At 34.2% G+C, this 22,512-nt stretch overlaps 1 protein-coding gene across 1 annotated transcript in view; it reads right to left on the bottom strand.

Annotated features, from left to right (window-relative positions):
• Sptz (zinc finger FYVE-type containing 26 spastizin) overlaps positions 1 to 22,512 on the bottom strand; it is a 225,939-nt gene that overhangs the window by 41,903 nt on the left and 161,524 nt on the right. Inside the window, exons 18-19 of the mRNA XM_090399525.1 lie at positions 13,295 to 13,502; positions 5,954 to 6,013 (exon numbers count right to left, since the gene is read on the bottom strand). Of these exons, the coding sequence (XP_090255651.1) occupies positions 5,954 to 6,013; positions 13,295 to 13,502 (268 nt within the window). The remainder of the gene's footprint in view (positions 1 to 5,953; positions 6,014 to 13,294; positions 13,503 to 22,512) is intronic.

Raw genomic sequence — 22,512 nt, 5'->3', positions numbered from 1 at the left:
AATTACAGAACTATAGCACTGATTTCTCATACAAGTAAAGTCTTACTTAAGATCATTCAGAAAAGACTGGAACCATTCATGAAGAGAGAAATGCCAAATGAACAGGCAGGATTTTGAAAAGGCAGAGGAACAAGAGATCAAATTGCCAATGTGAGATGGATAATAGAAAGAGCACAGGAATATCAAAAGAATGTCTACCTTTGCTTCCTTGACTATAGCAAGGCTTTTGACTCTGTAGATCATGTGAAACTGTGGAATGTGTTAAGAACAATGGGAGTACCAGAGCATTTCGTTATCCTTCTGAGGAATCTTTATTATAACAAGAGGCTACTGTCCGAACAGATCTTGGAGAAACTGAGCATTTCACAACAGGTAAAGGGGGGTGCGACAAGGATGCATTTTATCTCCGTACCTGTTTAACTTGTACAGCGAATACATTTTAAGAATGGCAGGGTTAGAGGAGTCTTCAATTGGAATTGGAATTGGTGGAAGAAACATTAATAATTTGAGGTATGCATATGATACCACCTTGCTAGCAGAATGCAAAGAAGATTTGAAGGAATTTATTATGAAAGTTAAAGAAGAAAGTGCTAAATATGGTCTTAAACTTAACCTCAAAAAGACAAAAGTTATGGCAACATGTGAACTTAATGATTTTGAAGTAGATGGAGAGAAAATGGAAGCAGTTAACTAATTTGTACTCCTAAGATCCCGAATTGATAAAGATGGTTATTGTACCGAAGAGAGATTATTACTCGGAAAAAAAGGAATGACAAATTTAAGCAAGATCTTTAAAGATATTAGCCTCACAACAAAAATCAGAATCGTGAAAGCAATGGTATTCCCTGTGGTGCTGTATGGATGTGAATGTTGGACTCTGAGAAAGAGTGAGAGAAGGAAAATAGATGCATTTGAATTATGGGTTTGGAGACGCTTACTAAGAATACCATGGACTGCAAAGCAAACCAATAAATCAGTGATAACAGAATAAAGCCAGATTGCTCCCTTGAAGCTATGATCATCAAGCAAAAATTGTTACACTTCAGACATATTAAGCGAGCAAATGACAGTCTGGAGAAGATGATGATGCTTACTAAAGTTAATGGAAGCAGAAGAGGGAGACCAAGAATTAGATGGGTGGATGGAATAAAAGAAGCAAGTGAAATGCGCTTGAAGGTTCTGAAAAACATGGTCAGGGACAGATCGGAATGGAGAGTATGTTTGTGGAGTCGCCAGGAGTTGGAAACGACTTGATGGATCATAACAACAAATACTATTAAAATCAATAATAATGTGAAGACCTCAGTAGTCAACTTTATAATTGGTTACCTGCAACTGTAAAGTGGGAGCAGGCACAAGTGATGAACATTGGTCTATATTAGTGATGGGAAGGCAGGGGAGAAGATGAAAGAACAAGTCAGCTTCCTAACTGGACAGAGACCCAGTGATGGATAGCTACCATTAATTGATATTGCTGTCGTAGATTTGTAAACCGAAGAAATATAGCACAATATATAGTACTTCTTCAATTTGAAGTTTAATTACAAATTATGAAGTTTATATGGGCAATAGCTCATTTTGTGCAAAGATTCTTTATTCATAAGATAAACTATTATAATTCAGAATTTTTGAGCTCAATTTTTGATTTTAATAGTACAGTCTGCATATATTTTGTTCATTATGCAGGTTTCAGGTCATCATCACCATCTTCATCAACCATTTTCTGTCTACCTGGATCAAGATCCCCCCCCCCCCTCCTCCATTCAGTCCTATCCTGAGCTTTTCTATGCCACTGAGTTCTAGCAATCTCTTTAACTCATCTTCCCCACCATCTCTTTGGTCTTTCTGTGGCTCTCTTTCCACCTCTGGGATACCATTTAGATATCAACTTTATCCATTTTTGAGTGTTATGTTACTTCTTGAAATATGAACTATCAATTGCCAACTGGATCTTTTAACATCTCTAATCCTAGTCTGAGCTCTGATCCAAGTGTTGTGCTTTCTATCTAGAATGGTAATACTGAGTAATGATCTTTCCATTTTTCTCTGGGTAACCCTGAACTTGTTGGTCATCTTTTTAGTCAAAGTCCACATTTCACTTTCATATATCATGACTGAAATTATACAACTATCGAATATTTGTCTTTTAAGGCAGATTGAGATGTTTCCTTTGAGTGCTTCATGAGGTTTTCCAAAGCTATCTGACCAAGGTGAATTCCACTTATAATTTCTTCACAGCACTCCTCTATTGGGAGCATTTGTCATAAGGAAACATAGGAGATTACTATATCAATTTCCTGGTAATCCATTTGTAGTGGCTTTTTGGTGATGTATTTCTTATATATTATTTTTTTTCATCTTTGTTTATATTTAAATCTTTCTTTTTTACTTTCTGCATTTAATTCATTGATCATTTGTTGAAGTTCCTCTGCAGAGTTTCCTAAGAAAACAATGTCATCAGCAAATTGTAAGTGATTTAGTTCTTTCCCATTAACTACAATTCCTCTGTTTTGCCAATCCAGATTTTTAAAAATTTTTCAAGGGCTGCTATAAATATTTTAGATGAAATGGCATTTCCCTGTCTAATTCCCCTTTTTTTAGAAGAAATTTCATATTTATTCCTGATTTTACAGATACAGTTGAATTTTTATATATGACTTTAATCAATATAATTTTTTTTTCAATTTCTTGATTTTGTTAGGGTTTCTAAAATAGCTAATGTCGAGATTGAATCAAATGCCTTATCAAAATCAAACGCCAGACTTGTCTTTTCAATGATTTGTCTGATTTCAGGTAAGTGACATTAATTTATGGTAATACAGTATAATGTATAACATTTTGAAATTTAAACATTAATTCTGCATTTTTAGTTTTATAACTTCATACACTTCTAATGCTTTCTTACATGCCCCATTCTATTTGCATTTGTACTTTTTTTTCATGTTGTTGTTTTGTGCTCTTTATGTTCGTTCACTGCCATTCTTTTGCATTTTGTTTTTGTTATTAACATATGATTTCCTGCCATATGTGTTGTTATTTTCTGCAATTTTCTATGTTATATTTCTCACAATTTCCTTCATTCTGTTTATTGATATAAACAAAAGAAATTCCACCATTTCCTTTGTGTACTAATTCTGGCATCATTTCCTAAGAAAGTCAGCTTACTATCAAAGGTTTTATTTTTATTTATGTATTTATTTTAAATAGCTTTTTCTGTTTGTAATAGTGTGCTTAAAATAGCATCAATACCATGTGACTTTTCCAGGCCCGGATTTATAATTCATTATTTCACTATAGTGCAATTTATACTAATACTAATGCACTGTTGGTTAGAAAAGCATTTGTGGGTGGGATTTACATTAAAAAAAAAAAAGTCAATTTTCACTACAATGATGATCACACCATTGCAGTGATCTCGTGTGTATTGATGTTCCAAAGGAAATTTACTACTACTACAATAAAAACTTTCCACTATAACAAAATGATATTTAAATGCATTCATTGATTGCACAGCATGTGAATGTTATCTCTGGCTGTTGGATACTATAAGCAGATATCTTTCCATGCATGCCAAATGGATTCATTATTTTGGAAGCACCTTATTAATATATACAATAATTTACTAATGCTTATCATTTTCTGAATTTTTTTTCACGTAGCTCCTATTTTAGACAAAAAAAAAAAAAAAGAAAAAAAAGAAAAAGCTTTGTAACTGTAATGAAGCAGCCCTTATGTTCCAACCTAAGGCTAAAATTAAGTTCTACTTAATTTTTTTTTAATATTAAAAAAGTGTGGTGGTAAGGTTTATATGTCGATATTCATAACTGTATTTTTTTAAATAATTGCAATGTAGACTAATATATTAACTAAAATAAATTTAATTAAAACTTCCAATATTTCGGCAAAGTAAAATTTTCACCATCACAGAACAAAACATAGTATGATATGTGCAAGCAGGCACTACACTAAGTAATGAAGCTGAAACATGTCAACTGAGAGTAAATCTAAAATCCTAAATAATGCCCCTTAGAGGGCTAAATTGGGTGTCTTTGGCTGAAATACAGAAGATGAGAGCTTCCCATATTTAGGACAGTTTTATGCAACCAGATTTGCTGAAGTTAGGATAAAATCTTAGGGCAGAAGCAAATTCATGGACAAGTTTTTCATATTTATATTTGCTGCAATGGAGTAGAGTAGCCTTCTTATAGTATTTCCTATGGTGGGTGTTCTGATGTTGGCTGTTCTACATGTTTGGCAATATAGTAGAACAGTTCATAACTACAAGAGACCTGGTAAACACCAGGCAGGTATAGAGACTGTGGCTGGTCTTTGAGAGCAGATAAGGAATGCTAATTTTTTATATGGGCTAGAGGGTTGCCCCTTTATTAGTCAGTGTTTTTGACACTAGAGGTGCAATGTCCCCAATATCAGTTTCATTTAATTTTTTTTTTTTTAACATAATTAGTTTTTAATTTCTATCACTACATTAGAAGTGTTTCAATTAAACTATGTTGCAATAAATTTAAAGGCACAAAGACCAATGCAAAATATTTTTTGTGTCATTGATGCTTTTAATGTTAAATGCAATACTATTCTGTTTTTTGTATGGTATGAAAGTTTTGGTTTGAAAATAAAATCTGCTGATGTCCCATTTTCAAAGATACTACTTTGTGTATAAATCGTGCTATCCTTAAAAAGTATTTCAACAGCAACCAATGACTTATGTCAGCTGAAAACATTTATGCCTCTTATGCTGACTGTGAAAGACAATTTATTTATTTAGCATTTTTTTTTCAATATTTATTTAAAGTGCTGAAAAATAAGCATCAGTAAAGCATTACTTTTTTGATTTGTGTATTGCTTGCTGTTGTCTTTTTATTTATTTTTAAGATTTTGATATAAATTTTAACTCTCATAACTATTGACTAATGACTAACTAATATGTGAACAGTATGTGTGAGTGTATACCTATAAAAACTATACCAAAAGAATAATATGTATCTTTGTAATAAACATCGATGGCATCATTTTTTATTCCCACTATTAATATAATTTTTGAAGTAATTTTTTGTACCAAACAAATTTAACTTTTCAATGTGCCTTTTACTTTTCAATTTATATATATATATATATATATATATATATATAAATAAAAGGATCCAGACCTTTTATATCAGGACTTTGGAATGCTGGTTATGGAAAGAGGTTGAAGAAATGTGGATTGCAGAGTTTCGTGGATAGGAGGAAAAGAGGTGATATGATAGAGACATTTAAGCTAGTGAGAGGATGTTATCAGATTAAACCAGATGGGATTATAAAAAGAGTGGAAGGCAAGAAGAGAAAAACTAGAGGCCACTCCCTGGAAGTTATGTAAAAGTGTGGTGAAGAGGGGGGGGGGTGAAGAGTAGATTTTATACGTGGAGAATTGTCAGTTAATGGAATGCATTACAAGAATGTGTTGTTAATGCAAGGAGTGTTAAGGATTTTAAGATTCGGTTTGATAAACGGGTTGTCAGTTGAATGAAATTCCCACGATGAGATTTACTGACTCCATGGAGAGAATTATAATAAGGATCTGAGGTAGACACGGTTGGCATTAAAAGTCATGTGGAGCAATGTGAAGCTGCAGAGTAACAAATGGAATAGACTTGTAGACTATTATTGAAATCTTCTTTTCAGTAATAACAGAAGTTTTGTTAACACAGTTAGTCAATTATGATTCTACTATATTTCCATTACTAAGGATGCATTGTTTAAAGTGAGGTTAGTTTAAAAGATCTTTATGCTAATTTCTAATATATTAAACCCATCCTTAATTAATGGAACATGAATTTTTTTCCACATCATCATATTTATACAAATAATACATTTAATTTGTAAACTACATTAAAATTTAAATCATAAAATATAATTGTTAATATAGTTATAAACAAAGCCCATAAAAGTAATTTACCTTAAGGATTCTTTCAGCTAAATAAAATCCTTTTTCTGCTTTTAAACTGTTCAGCAAAATCTGTAAAATATATTTAACACATTATATATTAATTATAAAAGTATCCTATATATAATTAATCAAGATGAAAAATTTTAATTAAGGATTGATGATTTTACAATTATTCCCACTACTTTTTTTGGTGTGTTGCCCCTGGATTCAAAGATTGTTAAATGTTGAGTTAACTAATACAATCTCTTATAACTAGTTTAAAATCAAAATCTATGTACTCCTAACTGCATCAACCATAACTACAAATGGGGGGGCTGAAAAGTTCTCAGCCTCGATCATAGATGGCGACACTATCGGTAAGATTCCCCCCCCCCCTAAGTTGGTACATCTGTCATAAGCATCCATATGAAATTGCAAGTTGTTCTATCAAGTAGTTTGTTTTATACAGTTGTTGGAAACAAAAATGTTGTCTGTATCCCTTGAAATGGATAAAATTGAATATCGTGCAGTTAAAAAATTCTTTGTAAAAGAAGGTTTATCACCAAAAGAAATTCATTCGAAGTTCATAAAAGTTTATGGGCACTCTTCTCCTTCGTTTTCGACAAGTAAGAAATGGGCTGCCGAGTTTAAACATGGCTGTACCAGCCTTGAAGATGATCCATGTGAAGGACATCTGAAAAGTGTAATAACACAAGAAATCACTGATCAAGTGCACGATATGGTATTGGATGACCGGCAAGTCAAAGTACGTGAAATTGCTGATACTATAGGCATTTCAAAAGGACGTGTAGGATATATTTTGCACGAAGAATTGCAAATGAAAAAGCTTTGCGCAAGATGGGTGCCACACTTGCTCACAGCAGATCAAAAATGCAATCGTATGAAAATCTCTGAATAGTGCTTGGAGCATTTTTAACAAGAATAAAATGGATTTTGTGCATCGATTTATTACTATGGATGAGACTTTGATTCACCACTACACACCAGAATCCAAACAGCACTCAAAACAATGGACAGAACTCGGTTGTTCAGCGCCAAAGAAGACAAAGTCGGTTCATCAGCAGGAAATGTCATGGCATCGGTGTTTTGGAATGTTAAAGGCATTTTGATTAATTATCTTGAAAAGGGTAAAACAATAACTGGGGAATATTATTCTGATCTTTTAGCCAGACTAGACAAAAAAATTCACGAGAAAAGACCTGGTTTGCAGAAGAAAAAAAATCATCTTTCATCAGGACAATGCACCTGCTCACAAAGGTGTTTTGGCAATTGAAAAATTAAGGGATCTGCACTATGAATTGTTGGAATATCCACCCTATTCACCAGATTCGGCTCCCTCTGACTTCTATCTCTTCCCAAAACTAAAACTCTTCCTCGCCGGGCAGCGTTTTTCTTCGAATCAAGAGGTGATTGCAGCTGTAGAGGGGTATTTTGCAGATCTTACTGAGAACCAGGATGGGATAATGGTGTTGCAGCATCGCTGGAATAAATGTATTAGTCTTAAGGGAGATTATGTTGAAAAATAAAAATAATTTTGAAATTATAAATTAGTTTTTTCCATTGTTAGGCCAAGAACTTTTCAGACCATCCTCTTATTTCTGTGATCGACTTTTTTTTTTTTTTTTTTTAAAATTTCATCTGTTGCAGACTGAAACTACTACGAGCTTTCCAGCTACTGAAATTGGAGCTGATTCCAATACTAAAACAGTTAATTTCTGTTCCAATTTTTAGAGCTTGAAATTTGAACCACAAAGTTGCACTTTGTAGCTCTAGAAATTCGAGCTATTTTGTTTATTTTTGTCTCTCCTTGAAGTGTGTATTTTTTTTTTTTCACTTACTGCAAGACACTTAAGAGAAATGTGTGGGGAAAAAAAAAATTCTCTAATGCCTTTTAATTGTTCAAATGGAATAGGAACTCTTTTAACCATAATGCTGTGGATGTTGGCAGACAGCCAGTTTCTGGGTTGTATCCAATATTCGTAGGATATATATGAGTATATCTTATACTCATACATTATGGTCAATCTGGTCTGCAAGGCCAGATTGACCATAATCAAACTGCAGATGTATGGTTTATGTTCTTCTAAATGGATGGTCACTGATCTACTTGTCTGCCCGAAGTAAGCCAGCTTGAGGAAAAGCTGGCTTACCCAAATTTTGGGTAGTTTTATGCATCCATATTTATTTAAATTCGGTTGATTTCTGAGTGCTGCTGCAGATTCTAAAAACAGAAGCATGGTGGTTTTCTTCCAGGAGATTCTGTGGGTTTTATCTAATACATGGTCTGCAAGGCCAGATTGACATAGTCATGATTGCAAATGTATGATTTGTGTTCTTCTAAATGGATGATCGCTGATCTACCTGATCTTAAGCTAGCCTGTTTAAGAAAAGGGTACTTTATATACTCCAGACACTGAGAGGGGAGGAAACTGATCTTTGGTAGAAGGGATAAGTGTAGCAAGTTTCCAGTGGGGCTTAAAAGCTGTGTAGAGGTTGTACTTTTTTGTACAAAATTTGAGGTTGTACAAAAAGTCTCAACAAAGATGCCATCAGCACCCTAAGCCTTGGTCCCCATTTTGCTGTCGCACCGAAAGAAGTGCCACTGCTAGACATAATATACAAAATGGAATGTGGAATCTGTCATTCTCGGGATGTGTTCATACCATTTCTAGCTGGTTGGTCGAGTGGTTAGCGTATCCATTCTCCAGCCAAAAGGCTGCGGGTTCGAATCCTGCCATGGACATAAATATTTATGATTGTCTGTGAAAATACTAGTGGTGGTGGTGGACGGTAGATGGCATTGGTGTATTTGTGGTTCATTGTGGATTGAGTAGTGGAGACAGAGTTGTAGAGTAGAGTGCCCTCCCTCGATGAGTCTTCAGACTCCCTGGAAGTGTCACATAATAATAATACATAGAATGAAGGAAGAAGATGATGATAAGCTGGTTCATATATTGCTGACACGATTATTTAATTTAATTAGTTTTATTAATAATTTAATTGGCCTCCCATCACCTTCCATTATTTATTATCTATTTCCATATTTGAGTTCACTAACAATTATGCTACAGAACTGAAATGTTATACTTGTTCTACACTCACTTGTTAGTGAGTGTAAACAACTTTTTCATAAGCATGGCATCCATTTGTGTTTTATAGTTAGGTTTGAACAACACTTGTACAAAATTAAATCAAAGTGTTTTAGAGCTATGAAATCTGTAAGATCCACTGTGATATTTTGTATTCTATTCCATTTTAAAAACATGCCAGCTGTGACCCATTAATTTGATTTCGTGACCTGCAATTCAAAAAACACTGAACTAGAAGTACACAGTAGAGGATTCGAATCAATCTTATGAATCCAAAGGTTGGAGTCAAAGTAAAATGGCTGATTGAAGATATGAGCATTTAAGGAAAACTTGAGGGAGGGGAGAATGAAAAGAAAGAATCAATGGCAGAATCATTTTCAAAATGAAGATATTAGAAGGGAACTTGAAATCATTAGCATTCAAGAATAAGGAGAAGCACAGCTAAAGAGCCTATGAAGCACAGTTAGTTTTGATGATGATGCCCTTCAGCTGGAAAGACCTTCAAATCCCATTTAGGATACAACAACTTTTATCAGGACTTTTCAAGTGAAATTAAGGCCAGGTGGACAAATGAAGTTAGATGGTCTCATAGTTTTTTTTCTCCCAGAAGCTTGGGTGTTTTCATCCTGCATATAGGCAAACTGGTTGGGAGAACATACAATTTACAGACAGCATATATTTGAACAAAATATCTTTCTGTTACAGAAACAAAATGAAATGTCAAATGATTTGAGAGTAGAAATGTATGGGGATTTGATGTTTAGAGATGTGATGAATGAAAAGGTGCACAAGGTTTATTTTCCAGGAGATTATGACACATATATCTCAATGTTGTCTCAATCACTACATGATTAATTTTACATTATCTTCCTATCAAACTTTTTCTTCCAAAGTGATCTGTTATGTGGCAGGTCAATCCACTTATGTCTTGATCATCCTTTGGAAAAGTGCAGGCATGAAATACCTGCACTTTTCTTTTTCATTCTCTTTAAGTGAGCACATCACTTTAGATTAGCAATACTCATACATTCTTGAATGTAAACAATGTCTAATTCTTTTCTAATATTTTGGTATTTAGTTTGCTACTACTATTGATTTCATCATTTTATTCTGAATTTTTTTCAGAACTCTCTTACCTTAAATTAAGGAGGATAAAAATCCCTTATTATTTTACAGCCAGTATGCGAAACTCTAAGATTGAAAACTACGATCTAAGAGTTTCATGCCGAAGAACTATCGGCGAATCCAAGCGTAAGTGACCACCTGGTAGTACCACACCAAGGCAACTCGAAGCAAAAGTGGAGCAAGATCCCTCACTATCTTTGATATTTTCTCATAATGTAAAAACACAGCTCCTAGGAGATGTAATACTGCTTTACATTATGAGGAGAGGTCACTACCCAGACCAGTTTCAACCTTTTTTGAGGTCTCATCAGTGAGTAGCTAGACCTGGATGATATCAAAGTTTAAGTGAAAAGAACTTACATACCTACACTATATGAATGCCAGAAAGGTGTACCCATATATTAATAAGGGATATTAATACATAATTATATAATTAATACATATATAATAAATACATAATTACATAATTAATACATAAAATAATAAGGGATTTTTATCCCCTTAATTTAATTAACTTCGCCAGGAAAAAAAAATAGCCATTTGGCTTTTCAACTCTCTTACCTGTTGAAAACCTGTGATTTCTGGTTTTCTAATTAACTATTTTATTTCTAACCCAACTCTCAGATCTATAACATTGTTTGATCACTACCTTATATACTGTTGGCATTTTGACTAATAGCTCTTCAACAAACTAGTTCTGTTACCCTGTGGTTTATTATTATTATTATTTTAATTAACTACACAGAAGAAAGGTCACCTATAACACAAATGTAGGCAAGTGGTTAAGGAGAAAGAAGGGATCTATTAACAAGTTTCTGGAAAAGCTAGGGTTATACTTAATTTGCCATCTCCAATAACTAAAAACTGTGCCTAAATAACTGAAATATTTTACTTGTTCTACAGGATCTCCACTAAGAATGTATCTAATGTTTTCTATGGTCTCCTGCTTACTTTCACACTGTGTTATTTGTTTTTATTGCTAACTTTCATTACAAATTTATTACAGCAATTATTTGATTTAATTAAAGAATCCTGAATACATATACTGGATTTATTTAAGAGTATTATCGTCAGCAGCATAAATAATAGAGATGCACTGAATATGTTTGATATCAGGTTATTGCCACTATCATTCAAAATGTGATCTACAGAGATGATAAATAATAGTGAAGATGGTCTTGTCTTATACCTGATTTTACATCTGCCATCTTCCTGCATCCCCTAATATATATATAGCTCTGTGCAATGTTTTATTTATACCACCCAACTGTGCTTTGAACAGCTCATTTCTTGACACCTTATCATATGCCTTTTCCAGAACAACATAACTGCAGATCACTGTTATACTTCCCATGATTTCTTGACTATCTGTACAGTATTAAAAAAAAAAATCCTGACAGTCCATGTTTGTCTTGAATTCAGCTTGTTCTTCCCCAAACTTTTTACAAATTTTCTTTGACAACTTCTCAAGTATACTTACATAAGTCCAAACTCTCAATAAGCAAATTCCTCTGTAATTCTGACATGTTTTATTTCTGTTTCTATAGACAGGTCTTCAATCTGAAATTCACCATTTGACCATGCCCTCTGAATTTTGCAGAAGGCTAATTATGCATTAGCCACTATAAAATTTTTATACCTTCACACTCGAGCATTTCTGAGTGAATATCATTTATCCAGGTTACCCTTCAACATTTCTGGCTTCTGAAAGCTTTTTCTGCCTCAGATCTTGAGCATTTTTCCTGAGACCCCCACTGTTTTATCATTCATTGTCGTCATCATTAAATTCCTGCTTGTACCCCTAAAAGGGGTACCAAAGGATACTATGATAGTACTACATGAAAGTTCACATTATTTCCTTTTGACAATTCTTCTCCAAATCATGCTGTTATCTGGAAGGACTTATAATGTTCATGTCCCATATTCTTACTACTGTAAATCTTTCCATGACATTTGTTTAGCTACTTTTATATGTAACTCAGCATTCTTATAGTTTTCTGTATTCTCCTTAGAGAATACCCAGAATCATATGCCAGCCTGGTTGGCCGAGTGGTTAGCATATCCAGTCAAAAGGCTGTGGGTTCGAATCCCGTCGTGGGATTCGAACGTTTGTGATTGTCTGTGGAAATATTAGTGGTGGTGGATGGTAGATGGTGTTGGTAGTTGCATCTAGTTGTAGTTGGTGGACTGAGTGGTGAAGACAGAGTTGTAGAGTAAGTGTCCCCCCCCCCCCCTCAATGAGTCTTTGGACTCCCTGGAGGTGTCACATAATAATAATATTGAACTTTCAATATGATTTTTCTTTTCTAAGACTGCCTCTTTTATTTATTAAGTTTACAATGAAGTTAGGATTTTTTTTGTCCTTACAAACAACCTCACCAAGTTGAATCAACATTTTCTTCAGATATTCTCACTGTCTAAAGTTTACTTTTTGTTTTCACATGCCTTCATGCAACCCCTTCCCCCCCAAATAATATTTGTATATGTTGGATCTACAGTCCATATGCAAAACTGCTGAAATCCGCTCAAGATTTGAGCAGTTTTTGAAAAGAAAAATCATCAGTGATGATTTTTTTTTTTCAGATCATCAGTGATGATCTGGGAAAAAAAAAAAAACCTAGATCTTGAACCAATCTGAAGACATCATCACAACAACTGAATCAAGTTAGCACACAACTGTACATAATAACACAGTCAAGATTACTTTAAAAAATTTTTTTTTCTTATTTTTCACCTTCTGTTAATCATCAACATATTTTATTTATGCAGAGTTATATGAAGGATGTTCCAAAGATATAGTCAATATGACTTTTCTATTATCTAATTCTAATTTTAACTGTGTCATAACCATTAAAATATTTTATTTTTGCAACTTTATATGTAGGCTATTCCAATGATATCTAAAGATAATGTCTCTATCATGATAGCTCTATGCCAGCAACAGGCATATCAGTGAAATAAAATAAAACAAAAAGATTTTTTAAAGTCTCTACTTTCTTTTTACACATTATTTCTTATCATAATTTCCATTGTTCTCAATTATTTTTCAACTGCATTTTTAAAGATTACAGAAAATTTCAAACTCATGTCAAAAATTAAGTATTCTCTTTAAGATTTTCATTTTGGAATACAGTACCTTTGCAACCAATTCAGATTTTTCAGTTTGTTTTCCAAACAAAGTAGGAGAACTGACTAGATTTTTTCCTTTCTGTTTTGAAGAAACTCCATGTGTATTGTCTAAACATGAGGCTTCTGACTCAGTTGAATTAACCAATAACTTCTCATTTTCACATTTATGAAGAAATAAGGTTACTTCTATCTGTAGATCAACAGTTTTAACATACCTGTAAAAATGAAAAAAAAAATGAATCAACAGAGAAAAACATTATATTGTGGATGGCAGTAGTGCAGTGCAGTATGGATTACATGCAGTGTTGTGTCAAGTGGTCTCCTTTGATCAGTTCACAGATCTCTTGGAGGTGTCAAGTAATAATAAAAATAAAAAAAATAATATATATATATTTTTCATAATTTAAGAAGTACAATATTTTGAACTGTTTTACTTTTCAATGTGTATACATATATTAGCCATTCTTTCTTTTAAGGTTCCATGGGTGGAGTAACCTTTCTTAAAAGAAGAAAGTAACCTTTCTTACTGAGATACTTTCTCATTTTTTCATTAAGAAAAAATACATATGCACAGGAAACACAAACTACATGACACTGCACAAAAGTAAGATAAATCTAAATGCTTTGCTAATCATTTACCCTAGCCAGACCTCTGGTGAAAAAATAAATAAAAAATTATACATAAATATAAATTAACAAAATTAAATCAATTTTTTTATACACAAGTATTATAATATACAAATGATAAAAAAAAATCTAAATAAATAAAAATAAAATTTTACAGCGGGAGTTCACATTAAACACATCTCTACAGTCCTCTTATATTAAGGTTTTCTTGTGTTGGGGTTCATGTTCTGGATGCTATATATAGGTTACAGATGGGTCCTCCAAATTCTCAGAATTATTAATCTATCATTCTTGTTTAGATTCAGATGATGTTTTAGCATCTCACAGGCTTTTTGAACTTTCTTTCAAACCAGGTTTTGGTGTGGTGTAGGGATTTGGTGCCTTTCCAGTTGATTTTGTGACATTTGAAGTGATAAAACATGTGTGACAGGCCTGTTTTACCATAGTGGAGGATTTTGTGAACTGTTTTTTTATTACAGCCATTTTTTTTTACAAATGTTTAGCTAATAATTTCATATTCTTTGTGTTCAGCATCTACTCAATGGAGCAAATTGTCAGGGGCTCTGTGTTTGAGGGTGCTGATGACCTTTAGTTTTTGTGTTGGATGATGGTATGAATTTTTATGTATATTGGCCCGTGTGTGTGTGTGTGTGTGTGTGTGTGTGTAGATTTGCGGTAGACTGAAGGAGAGGCAGTCTGAGGAAAGACAAGTGACGAGTGTGTCTAGAAAATGAAGAGAGTTATTATTTTCAATTTTTTAGACGGGGAATTGGATAAGTTTGTAATGTTTGTTCAGGTGGCTTGGGAATGTATTTAATGTTTTGCAGCCATGGGACCAAATTGTGAAAAATAACATATTTGAGCCAGACTTTACAGTCCCTACACCACATCAAAACTTGTTTTGAAAGAAAGCTTGTGAGATGCTGAAACATCATCCAAATCTAAACAAGAATGATGGATTAGTGATTCCAAGCATCTGGAGGACCCATCCACAACCTATATAACATTCAGAACATGATGGCAGAACCCCAACACAAAAAAAACCTTAATATAAGAGGCCTGCAGAGACATTATACACATCTCTACAGTCCTCTATAAAAGGACTGTAGAGATGTGTTTAATGTGAACTTTCACTAAAAAACTTTATTGTAATTATTTAGATTTTTTTATCATCTATATATTATGATACTTATATGTATAAAAATAGATTTTATTATGTTAATTGTTATTTATATATAATTATTTATCATCATCATCAAATTCCTGACATTTACCCTCAAGGAACAGGATATGATAGATATATGAAAAATTTACAGCATTACTAACTTCCTATCTACAATTTTCCTCCAAATCAATCTATTACCTGTCAAGGCTTGAACATTGTCAGATCTTATATTTCTATGGTTAGATCTTGAATGGAGGATTTTCTAAGAAGTTGTTCATTTAGAATCTAACATGAAAAATTTAACTAATTTTAGATAATACCTGCACACCAGCAGAAAGTAAGAAAGACCTTGTTTGTTGTATATGAGAATGTGATGTAATATGTGTAATGTATTAGAAAATTTTGTTGTCAAACAGAAGACTAAATTAGAGAATTGTGTCAAATTAGTGATTCTATGTAAAAGAAATATTAGATTAAATTTGTGTCCTATTAAGCTATCTAAAATAACGTAAGTCGACAGACAGGTAATGAGTAACAGTTCAAAGGTTGTGTCTGAAATGCATGTATAGATTGTAACGCCAGAGGCTACATCTTACGCGGAAAGTGACGTACGTGCACTTTGCATGAAGACAGCAACTAACAGCAAAAGGGAGAGTAAAGGATCATCTTAAGGGCATTAAAAGTAAAGGGTTGTGCGAAAAAGGACACAGCAAAAAGAGGGCGCTAGAACACAGAATATAAGGCAATGCGCGTCATAATGCAAGGCTTTTTTCTGGATTTTCATCTCGAGGATTCTTGACCGGTGGGCGGAGAAAAGACGAGCCAGGGTGCAATGAAGTCAGACAGTGGGCCGCTTTCCTGATTATGCTGGAGAAGATTCCATGCAGAGCCGTACATGAATCTTCAGCCTATGCAGAATTGTGCCAGTCGCTGGATGTCCCATCGGAAAGGAGCGGAGATAGCCCTTAGTCGCAGCAGAAACTAGTTCGAGTCCGGAAGCAGTAGAAAGGACAATGTAGCCAAAAGGCCAGGTGCTGAGATCGCAAATCAAAGGATGACCAGAACAACATGTGGTAGTTAATAGACCTTTGGAAAGAACTGGGTAAAGTAGAGATCTTTGTTATATATTGCGGAAGTGATAGAAGATAGAAATTTGTGTTTGATTAAGTAATGTGGACAATCTTTTAGAGAACTTGGATAAGATTTCGTATTTTGAAACAGCTAATTCTGTTGGACAAGGAATTGTCAGGAACGAATCTCTAATTGAACGTGAATGAGATGATAAGTGTATTTTGTTTAGTAGATAACCTTAACTGAGAAAGCAACAAGTTGTATAATATGTACTTTATGAATAGCATGCATGACAGGATCTTAATTTAGTGTGATATTGTCATTGCTTTCCATTGTTTTTGTATGATTAACATTTTGATCTGTCTAGGTGAATTTGATTAATTTAGAATTGTTTATCTATCTTAGCATGAGATTTAATTTAGCAAGAGATTTAGAAGTTTAGTATTTTGATTCAATTTAGTTGTACTTGTCTTTTAGTTCCAATAAACATGTTTTATTACATATGCCAGAGTCATGCCTGAATTCAAAATATCAAATTACCACTTATGAAATTAGAACCATAGCAGGAAGAAATTTGGATATATATATATATATATTTAGGAATAGATTATAGGTCACGACTGCGAAGTACCGAAATCTATATAACTGTGCCAATGGATCTAGGAATATTTCCCTGAGCTTGATTACTTCCTGTTATAGGAAGTATTCAAGGCTGGCACAGCATAATATAAATTTTGCCAGTATCTGAAAAGAAAATATCCCTAGGTAGAATCAAGTTAGGCTATACAGTAGAGAAGATAATAGAGATTAATGAGATATATAAGTTCAGAAATTAGAAAGAAAACAACGACCTAACACTATCTTCTAAGGCACTTTTTACCATATCAATCCACCTATATCTTGGTTTTTCTCTGGGTCTTTTTTCTGTCAACCTGGCAGAGAACACTTGTTTTGCTGATCTTTCCCCTCCCATTCTGTTTAAGTGACCATACAACCTGAGTTTAACTCTGCTAATACATTCCTGGATGCTAACAATGTCAAGTTCTTTGTAATATCCTCATTTTTAATATGATATTGCCATTGATGCCATCTGTTCATGCAACTGATCTTTCTCAGGACTCTCATATCTTCGGTCTCCAGTCTTAAGATATATGGGCAGCCAATGTCCATATATCTGAACACCAGGACTGCATCCAGTATCACCATTATGGCTGCTCAGGATAAGCAAACCATACCCTGAATAGTGGGCACAGGATATCTTAGAAAAAAAGCCACCTTACTCCACTGAAGCAAATTTGAATTTGAGAGGCTTTTCCTTAAATCTGCTACAGCTCTTACTAACTCTATCCCAACTTAAACAAATATGGTTGTATCAAGCTGCTTCTCATACTGAAAACCCTCAATCTGCAGACATTCAGCGCAATGGCCAAGAACACCCAACAAAAGCCAACAGGTGCCTTAGGCCAGCCTGTATCTCTCCTGTTCCATCTTTGTTATTGAAGTGTGCATGTGTTTGATATCAATGTATTAATCCCTGAAGATGCCAATTTAACTTCGGCAAAATATAGAAAGTAATCAATTAAAATAGACATAATTTAGGATCTACCCTTGGTTTCTGTTGAGGGAGACATGTGAGTAGATCACTGCTATAGGTTCCTTAATCTGTTAATTAAAAAAACGTTTTCTTCTAAATAGGGCATGGTGGCCTAGCTCAGAGTTCTTTTGAGATCTACATTGCTGACTTTTTTGTCCCCCCCCCCCCCTCAAAATCTGGTTGTTTGGCCTATGTAGGCTAGACAATAGGTGCATGGTATCATACACACCTGGATGAACTGAACACTTTTTTTTTTTTTTAAATCCAAAAGTTCACTTTACCTGGCCTATATAAGCTAGACCACAGGAACATGGTATCCCATACATACTTAACACTTGGGTGCTTGTAGAATGAAACACTGCTCTTTTACAAGCATTCAAACAGATGAGAGGAGGCTGAGGCTGCAAATGGTTTGGCCTAGCTTGAAACTATTCAAATGTTGTTTGTGATCCTTAAGTAGGATAGCAATCTCTTGATAGACATCTCAATATATGAGACGGAAATCGAATCTCTGTACTGGAAAGTGATTTTTCTTCTTCTTTCTTTTTTCGTATTAGGACTAATGGCCTGTTACAGAGCTGTCCTAAGCTCTTTCAAGTCGTACCCACCCTGAGGATAAGGTGGCTAGCCCTATGCCTCCCGGTATGTTCTATGTCTGTAGAGTATCTATATGTACAAAGGAAATGGAGAAGGGCTTGAAGTTCTTCCTTAAGTTTATTTTCCTCATATAGAATGCCTAGTTCTAAGAATGGGGATTATGCATAGGTTTTTGGGAAGGACAGTGAAGGGATGCATGAAGATAGCATGTGGTATGAATAGGCTTGTGCAAGACCTCTAATGAACATTATCTGGTTTCTTTGCGACTAGAACATCCAGAAAGAGAAGTGTCATCTTCCTTCTTCAATTCCAATGTGAAATTTATATTAGGAGACTGAATTAAAAGAAAGAAGAAACTGCTGCAAGGCAGAAGAGTCATGCTTCCAGACTATGCCCATGTTATCTACATTCTACTCTACCAAATGGTAGGTTTGGTGTAGTATGATGTAGAAAATGTGTCTCAAAGTTTCCCATGAATAGATTACCAAAAGAACTTCCTCACTATCAATCCAAATAGCTGTCTACAAGGACCATCATTCCACTGAAAGATGCTGGACTGGAGGAAATGTTCAAACAGTCTTCAGCAAGAAGAGGGTTTTAACAGGTACAGCATTATGTCAACTGAAATGTTGGTCAAAAGAGAAACTATACTTAGGATGTCGAATGGTGAGATGTCAAAGTTCCTAATGTTTGCAATTGACCAGTAAGATGTTTGGGGAGCTGTTATCATCAACAATCAATCTTAACAGAATGTCATTTTTGTGGATTTTGGGGGATAACTATATAGTCTTAGGGTTATGGGATGTAGGGACAAGTATCTGTCTAAAGTCAGGAGGCCAATTTATTTGTCATTTCATGCATAGTCCAGGTCAGATCACTGCCGAGAAGCAGGTGGTAGTATAGTTCAGCAAGCAAGAGAGAGAGATTTTAGATTGGTAATCAGTGGTTTTCATAACTGTTGCATCTCTCTTGTCAGCATTGAGAATAATGATACTTCTAAATTAAAGATGCCAAGAAATTATATTTCTTGGCATCTTTAATTTGCATCTTCAATGCCGTGCTACTTGATATACAAGTAGCACGGCAGAGCTACTTGTATATCAAGGCTAATGACTTCATATCAATTGCTTTAGTGTCCCACATCTTTACAGACATGTGTAATGTCTGTAAAGATGTGGGACACTAAAGTAATTTAGTGTCCCACATCTTTACATCTTTACACCTTTATTGAGGCACTATTAAAGTGAAGGGGTATCTCTCCAAAAACTCTGAGTAATCTACAAACAAGATCACTCTAAATCTTACTGGGTGACCTAAAAGATCACTATTAAGGTCATACGTACTGACCTGAATCACTCCAGGAGAGGAATGATGGCTCCATTCAGTGACAGGCCAAAACTCACCACCAAGCAGATTAAACATGCAGTGGGAGATGGAGATACACTCAGAATAACATTTCTGGTTAGATGGGTGAAGCAAAATTGCTTTTCGTATTCCCCTTTGTCTGAAATGAAAAACTTTGAATGGAGTGTTTGTGAGCTACATGCTTGCCCAGCGAAATTAGCTGTACTTGAGATATATTTTGGCCTTTTATACTTGTAGCTTTCCGCTTCATTATATTCCAAAGCTTCCTTGATCAAAGGGTTTGGGTGGTTGCTAGTCTTGGTAAAGGACTTCACTGCTAGATCTAGAAGAAGGGAAGAGATGTAAGGAATGTTGACTTCTCTATGGATCTGGGTAATTCTGATAAACCAAGGGGCATCCAGAATCATTCTCAGGCACTTATTCTGAAATCTTTGTAGTTTTAGAATATTTGTATTTGTGGTGAGGCTCCATGCGGGGGACGCATAAGTGATGACCAGCTGAATCACCATCTTGTAAATTGTTAATTTTGTTTGTGTATCCAATTTGCTTTGTCTGTTGATTACAGGGTAGAGTTGGGCTATAACCTTGGATGTCTTTGAGGTAATGTGTCTTATATGATTGCTGAATAGAAGTTTTTTTATCCAGGACCACTCCAAGATATTTGACTTCGCTCTGCCACGGAATCTTAACTCCCAAAAGATGAATGTCCTCCAAATTGTGGATTTTCTTCCTTGTAAACAGTATGGCTGAACTCTTTTGTGGGTTAACTTGGATCCTCCAGTCCGCCAGCCATCTCTGAAATATACGTACATTGATTTGCAATCTTCTAGTTGAGACACAAGTTGAAGTAATGCAGAAGTCATATATTTCACATATACAAGCAGTCAAAAGGTGAAACACATTGTTATTAAAATACTCTGGATTAGAGATATAAGTTGAAAGTTTTTTCATTTGCTTATACTATAAATTAAAGATGCCAAGAAATTATATACTTGGTTTAATCCTTTATTCAAGTGTAAGCAAACAATGTTTGTGAATGAAGTATCTTCATGACTGGGCTACTTGTATATAGAGGCTAATGACTCCACATCAATTGTCTTAGTATCCTATAATGCAAAGTACACATATTTAGAGATATGTATAATCATCATCATCAAATTCCTGATATATACCCTCAAGGGGTGTACAGGATATGATAGTACTACATGAAAAATTTATATCATTACTAACTTTCTATCTACAATTTTCCTTCAAATCAGTCTGTTACTTGTCAAGACTCCACCATCCACCATTATCAGATCTTATATTTCTATCTTCTAAGGTACTTTTTTACTGTATCAGTCCAGTTATATGTCTTCCTCTGGGTCTTTTTCCTGTCAACCTAGCAAAGAACACTTGTTTTGCTAATCTCTCTCATTCTGTTTAAGTGACCATACCATCTGAGATTTGCTCTGCTAACACATTCCTGGATGCTAACAATATCAAGTTCTTTCCTAATATCCTCATTTTTAATATGATATTGCCATTGATGCCATCTGTTCATGCCCCTAATCTTTCTCAGGACTCTCATACCTCAGAAAAAACTGAGACCAAAGACTAGAGATCAAGTGTTTTACTTCTAACCCAGCTCTCTGTTCCATAAGTTAAAATTTGCTTGAACACTGTCTTGTATACAGCTAATTTAGTGTTTTGACTAATTTCTCTCTTATTCCATATAAATTTATTCAGTTGATTTCCTACTGTTGTGTCCCAATTTACAATTTTTATCCTATCTAGTGAAATTATGCTTATCTATGTTCAACTATTATCTATGCACGAGATATCACCCAAAAATACAAATATTTAAGTTATCTCTCCCCTTAGTGTCCCTAATATTTATATTATGCTGAGCCTTCTGGGACATTTAGTTTGAGATATTAAATACAAAAACAAGGAGTAATTTCTAAAATATGTCTGAATGTGAAACAATATTGCAGTCGTGACACTTTATCTCGTTTCTTAACACGTTAATTTCCCGCGTGATTAGGTTCGTAGGTTTTTCAAGTGGTGCATTGGGCAGCAATTTCAGACAACTGTTTTATCAATGAACAAAGGTTTATTAAACTCATTAGCATGGTACAATTCAATTTCTAATATAATTCAATTCAATACTAAGAAAATATTTACAAATTAACATTAGCTTATCACAAGTAATTTGGCTATGATCCTATATGGGTATTACGATCATGCCACCATAACAAATTCAACACAAAAATCATATGTATAATCCCAGATCTAATTAACACCTTAGTTAATCCTATATTAGTCTGAATATACTATATGCTGTAGCACCTGGACATATGTGATCAACTCACTCTATTTAACTATTTAAAACTATGTAGATTAAATTATCCTTTCACTGTGTTAACACATAATTTTGACATTTAAAACTTTCCTATAAGTTACAATACACATGCATAATCCTCAGGACACATAATTACTTGTATTAATATTAACAGGCATACTTTCATTATAATCAGTCATGTACTAAAGTCCTAGTATAATTTCCTTTAGTCTCTTCAACAGTTCAGTAATAGAATAATGATTACAATTACAGACGATTTTCAGTTAACATGAGATTTTTACAGTACCTTTTTCTCTTGAGTTTTCTATATTGGCCTCTACCCTTCTCCGATTGTACTATCCTGGTATGATCTCTCCTATAATCGGTCACTCCTAAGTTCTTTTGGCATTAAACTGTGTTTATGCGATCTTTACTTTTCGTATTTTGAATGAAGAACACACTTTAGAATCATCTAGTACCATG

This window comes from Typopeltis vanoorti, chromosome 10 (genome assembly GCF_054136105.1).
Source record: "Typopeltis vanoorti isolate ZY-2024b chromosome 10, IOZ_Tvanoo_1.0, whole genome shotgun sequence".
NCBI classification, from domain to species: Eukaryota; Metazoa; Arthropoda; class Arachnida; order Uropygi; family Thelyphonidae; genus Typopeltis; species Typopeltis vanoorti.
The sequence above is the reverse complement of the archived record's forward strand: the minus strand, read 5'-3'. Positions and strand labels throughout refer to the sequence as shown.